Genomic DNA, 6,000 nt, shown 5'->3' with positions numbered 1-6,000 from the left:
TTTTGAATTTTCTTGCCCTCAAGTAGGTTTTAGATCATGGGATGGTGTAACAATAGTCTGTATCTATCTATCTACCCTGGTCATATCCCTCAAAAGGGGTGACAAACAGCAGGACATACATATACAAAAACAAAAAAAATAAAAAAGGGAAAAGTAGCAAAAAATACACACAAAGATTTTTGGACCATGGCCAACCCAAATGCCTAAACACCCACAAGTTAAGCAACTCGGCAGCCAAGTTGGTCATGCTTTCATCCAGATGAAATGCGACACAACAAAGCGGCCATGTCACTCGGGTCAGGGTGACACAACACACTCTTCTGTTCAAAAACAGGGCCCGACAGCTTCAACTGATTTACCGCTGACGCATCATATGGCTGCCCTGCCCATCCCTTAGAACGTGTCCAAACATCCCACTATTCTTTTACAACACCTATCCACTCATTCCCATTACCAACAAGCGCTAGAGCTTCCACTAGATTTAGACTTCTTTCCTGCAGTGCATTCATAACACTATCCATCCACGTCAATCGCGGCCTTCCTCTTGGTTTCCTTCCATTGGCTTCTGCTCTGTAGATCCTTCTTCAACATTCGCTCCTCATCCATCCTCTCCATGTGTCCAAACCAACCTAGTACTCTCTTATCCACACCCTTGCTCAGTTCCACTACTACTCCAGTTCTGTCTCTCACAATTTCATTTCTCAATCTATCCAATCTTGTCACTCCTAACATACTCCTCAAACACTTCATCTCAAAAACATTTAATAGTCTGTAGTTTGCAAAAATCTGTGGTCTATGCAGCCCTTTGAGACCTCTTGTGATTAAGGGCTATACAAATAAACATGACTTGACTCTGGGCGTCTGGTCTCCATAAAGGTGAAAAACAAGGAATTAAGAGTCTAAAAAAATTGTCAAAAGATAAATGTCAGATGGTAAAAAAAAAAATCCAACGAAAGACAGAATCAGAATCCCAAACCTATTAAAACATTTTCATTTCCACGGGAAAGGTTGTTTTGAAATTCTTCTTACCCATCAAGACGCCCTACCAATGCTTAACGTACATGCACGCGCACGTGGCTGATTGTATTTTCCCGGGAAATATTCACCGATAAATCATGTGTGCTTTTGAAAGCGATAAAGCATTTAGTTAAAGCGAGGAGTACTTAAAATTGTAGTTTATATTTAGTCAAAGGTAATTGACTCTTTCATTGCTACAAAATACGTTTTGGGTCAGCCTACGGAAAGGGTAGGACTTTTCGTTAGAACACCCGTCGCAAGTCCCCAAGGGAAGCTCTTGCTGAGGTCACGTCACTTTAGCCCACAGCTGTCAGCTGATTGGACTGCTAAAGTAAGGTTAAACTTGTTCGCGTCGGCCCCCCAAAACTCGAATGTAAGGTCTCTAATATTCCATAAGGATCTGTCATTGTCGTCGCGGTTTCTTGATACCCTAACAAACGTATGCTATACGTGCGAGAAGGGGAGGTTTTGCGCTTTTTCGGTTCACTTGACGACATGGAGGACGAACAGCCCCTCGAGTCGGCAAAAGACGGGAGTTCCTCTCGAGTTCGGCTGCCCCTAAAGTCCCGCATCCAACAGCTCACTTCTCTTAACATTAACTGTCGATGTAGGTCCTTTTAAATGTGTGTGACTTATAATGTTTATTTATACGAATTTCCCTCGCAGCAAAATCAAAATTCAGCGCGGGGTGTACGCCCCTTCACCTGGCATGTTACCATGGACACTGGGACGTCGTTGATCAGCTTCTAAAAGTAAAAATGACATCACGTTTTTTTAATAAATCTAATTCCTAAACAGTTTTTTTTCATGTTCACCTGGCAGGCAGGTGCTGATGTGAACATGGTGGACGACATGGGCGACACACCTTTGCACAAAGCAGCTATTAGGGGAAGAAAGGTACTCAAAAATCCAAACAAATGCTGCAAACTCCAGACAACAAGCTGCTACATTTTAAACAATGAAGCCTTTGATACGGTGCGGCTTCTTCTTTTTTTTTTTTTTTTGGGCGGCATCGAGGAAAATGGCGAGCTGCTCTTCCACAACGCATGCGTTGATGTCTGGAAACGTTACTAACACTTTTGATATTAGTCCATATGTTTGTCAACATCATTCATGTAATACGTAAAAGGAGAAAAAATGGGAGGTTTGACAGAACTTTATTCAATATTTACGACATACTCGCGGTATTTAAACTTCCTAATTCAACTCCATCAAGTCCTCGATTTATGCATGCAGATTGTACAGCATTTGAAGTTGTCCATCAAAAACGCTACACCTCTATTTCTGTTTCGTCGGCGTCAATGTCAGGTCGCTGAAGTTTCCTTTAACCCTCAAGGAATGCTTAACAAGTAAATGCAATTTGGTCTGTTACTGCAGAAACCACCATTGACGACAGCACAAAAAGACGTGTTTGTGTTGCAATCTGGCACTATTCTCCACAGTGTGGTTACCCTGACACCATCTTCTCCAAAAAGAGGCCTGACATTTTATATGACACAGCCCTCATCCACCTTTTCTTGTAGCCCAGGTGTAAATATGTGGTCATCTTCGTAATCACCAAATGGTCACCATATCTGAAAACACGTGACGTAAACAATTTGGAGCAGAAATTAAACCGGCACAGCTGACTTGACTATAAGCAAGTACTACAACGGACATTGTGTATTATTTAGCACCTTCATGTGGCAAAAAAGACATTCCAAAAAACAAGAAATATTTGAACAATAAGGAGAAATACATGAACTACCTTATAAACTTTCTTTTTTAAAAAAAATAATTGTAGGTCGAGAAATGTGTTGCTATGGTAATGCAAAAAAAACCTTTATGCTTCGCACTGGAGAAGTTGGACAAGGCTGAGCATGTAAATGAAAAGTAATATGGTACAGTTTGGTCACTTTAAATCTTAGAAGTTTGTATTCCGCCAGGTGCTTAATAGCACTCATTTTCACTTGCACTACACAATACAGCACCATCTAGTGGTTGAATATTATACCATGTCTCTTTAATTTTTCAGAAGGTTTTTATCCTTTCGATTTTGTTAGAAATACTGTGTACTGAATAGTTTAACTTTACTAGAATATGTTAAATAGTATATGATCGATGTAACTTCAGTTTTCTTTCGTTCTTGTTTTTCAAACAATTGTCACCCAAAAAGCAATAGAAAACTCGAAGTGCCAAACAGAGCTTTGACATTTTTATTCCAATAATGGCATCAACAAACTCGCATCGATCTTCAAATACTGTGCTATTTTTTATTTGGTTCTGTTGCCCCTCAGGATATTGTTCTGTCTCTGCTGCGTTACGACGCTTCGGCAAGCGTCATCAATAGCACGGCACAGATGCCCAAAGACATCACAGAGGACGACGAAATCGTGACCATGCTCGAGGGTACAATGGCATCATAAGTGAGTTTGGTTCTCCAAAGGCGTTCGATTTTATATTTGTCTGTTTTCAAGCCGCTGAGAGGAGAGAAATGAGGCAGCGGGAGGAGAGCCTGCTGGACGCCGCCAGAGAGGGGGATGTCTCTGCTCTGTCTGAGATAGTATGCTCAAAGTTTTGTCACTTTAAATATTTTGTATAAAATTATTAACGGTCATCCTGGCAGAAACACAAGATTGAAAATAATTTTAGTTAAAGATAGGGTGGTGTGAATTTTCCAATAAGTATTAAAATCCAGGTACCGTATTTTCCTCACTATAAGTCGCACTGGGTTATAAGGCACACGCCCAAAAATGTTCTTTTGTGACATATTTTACAAATATATGGTGCACCAAACTGTAAGGCACATGACTTTGAGACTACAGTAAGAGCTACCGTATGAATTATACTTACGGCATATTGCAAAGGTTGATCCGTCGATTAGTCTTGCTGATCAAAATCGGAAGACAAGTGTATGCAACGGGAATCGAACGGGAGTAGGCACATTGAGAGTGCCAACTTTTGACTCATGGTGCCACAAGACTGATTTGCTTAGTGCATTCTGATAGATTAAACAGTCTCTCTCCTCTTCATCACCTGTGCGTTAATAATGTTGCGAATTAAGATGTATACGTTGGTAAAAGAGCTTGTATAGGTATTTTTTTTTTAAGACTTTCTGTTTTCTCTCTCTTTAACATTCATTGGTAAAGAACTGGAGATTCTGTTTCAGAGTGCGCTCTCCAAATAAGTGTTTCTAGCACCATGAGTAAAAATGGTGTGATAATGTGATAACCCCAAATTAATTTTTTTATTTGTTCCTCTGGAGGTCTGGTGGTAAATTATTGATGCCCTGACCACCAACCTGGGTTTGAATCTTGTGGCACATAATGTATTGCGGTTTTATCTTGCGATGAATATTGATTAATAATTTCTCAAATATGGTCGTTATAATTTCTCCATACAATACCAATTTTATCCGCTGTATTCTGCGGTATATAAGGCTCACTGGGTGATGAGACACACTTTCACATTTCTGTCCTAAGATACAAAATTAAACCCTTAACATTTTTAGATTTGATGAAACACAATGTGGCTTTGAATACCGGATTTTTGGGAGTATAAGTCGCTTTTTTTCATAGAATAAGACTTATACAGACGCTTATCCATTCGACTTAAGAATAACGGTAGAAACGAACATTTTTTGCGGGATGTCGAAAATATTCGGACATTGTTATAAGTTCGAGTTTTTTTTTTTTTTTTATTGGGTGCACCTTTTTCAGAGAAAGGACATTACTGTAGTGCTTCTTTCCGCCGCTACCGGCGTGAGAGCTCACCCAGCATCCACCTTGAAGAAATCCGGCTTTTACTTCCTAATTCATGTGTAAACATACTACGTGTACTGTATTTTTAGCGCGCTAAGAACTCTTATGTTTTTATTGTTTAATATCTCGTGCATCCATTTGATATGGTTGGTGTAAAGAAGAGGCGAGTCGTTTCTTTTGAAATGAAAGTGGAAAGATTGATGCTGCTCAGAAAATGGTTGGATCGCTTTTTTTTGCCCACTATCTACCACAGAGAAAGAAGTAGCCTAACTCTTGAAGTCCATCTTCCACAAGTAAATTAAACTTCACTTTATTTTTCTTTATAGAGCATATTATTTTATTTGTTTATTTTTTAGTACAAAACAATACAGGCCTTAAACATACTTGTATAAACCTTAAACATACATTCCAGACAAAATGTAGCACTGAAGTAACTTACGAACAATTTCCTTTATAAGTAGGGCAGCGTCTGTATGTGAAATTATTAACACATTGTTAAATCATTGAGTTGTTTTTATTTTTGTATTGCCGGCATATCATTTCACATGTTATTTTCACACAAAACCACAAGAGGACGCTACAGACCTGTGTTGATATCTTCAACCTTGCCATGTCGTGCCGAAAAATGTACCCCTGAATGAAATGTCCCGCCTTCTTAATATGTTACGTTGTTACTGACCAGGCATTTTAAATTGCCTATCAAAATGGCATATTGTTGGTGTTGGATTTTATCAAATAAATCTACCCCAAAAATGCGGCTTATACTTTACGTGCGACTTGTATATGTTTTTCCTTTTTAATTATGCATTTTTTGGCTGGTGCGACCTAAACTCCAGAGCAATTTATAGTCCCCAAAATTCAGTACTTTCTTTGGTTGGGATGGTCAAATTGTTTTTGCCTCTCACTATGTCTGTTGGGCAAACACCTGATCCCTTGTTGAAAGTAAACCAGTGTGCCAAACTCATTCAGCCTCAACGTGATGGAAATAATAGCAGTGTCTGCTCACTCTGACGATTGTCACTTTCTTTCAAAAAAAGGAGGCGAAGAGCAGAATGCAGAGGATGGAAGGCCCTCTTTGGAAGGTACACAGATGTCAAAGTGTCTTTTTGTCTCTCAATAGCACAAGCAATGAACTTTGTCAGACCTTATTACCTGGAGTGGAAATGTGGCTTTGAAAATCGTAGCCTTGTTTTCAGCAGTGTAAATTTATTTGAAATGACTATTTTTTTGACAAAACTGGATA

General features: G+C 39.2%; 1 protein-coding gene across 2 annotated transcripts in view; it reads left to right on the top strand.

Moving 5' to 3' along the window:
• The first annotated feature begins 1,285 nt into the window (after nt 1-1,285).
• Nucleotides 1,286-6,000, top strand: part of LOC148374576 (oxysterol-binding protein-related protein 2-like) — a 27,638-nt gene continuing 22,923 nt past the window's right edge. The window contains exons 1-6 of one of the 2 annotated variants that reach the window (XM_088338140.1): nt 1,286-1,624; nt 1,684-1,769; nt 1,840-1,914; nt 3,294-3,405; nt 3,474-3,559; nt 5,795-5,839. In XM_088338140.1, coding sequence (XP_088194266.1) covers nt 1,459-1,624; nt 1,684-1,769; nt 1,840-1,914; nt 3,294-3,405; nt 3,474-3,559; nt 5,795-5,839 — 570 coding nt within the window. In that variant the 5' untranslated portion in view covers nt 1,286-1,458. The remainder of the gene's footprint in view (nt 1,625-1,683; nt 1,770-1,839; nt 1,915-3,293; nt 3,406-3,473; nt 3,560-5,794; nt 5,840-6,000) is intronic. The other variant, XM_088338148.1, reaches the window with a different exon arrangement.

The sequence above is a fragment of the Urocampus carinirostris genome, chromosome 1 (assembly GCF_059441175.1).
Source record: "Urocampus carinirostris isolate Australia breed hairy pipefish chromosome 1, RoL_Ucar_1.0, whole genome shotgun sequence".
NCBI classification, from domain to species: domain Eukaryota; kingdom Metazoa; phylum Chordata; class Actinopteri; order Syngnathiformes; family Syngnathidae; genus Urocampus; species Urocampus carinirostris.
The sequence above is the reverse complement of the archived record's forward strand: the minus strand, read 5'-3'. Positions and strand labels throughout refer to the sequence as shown.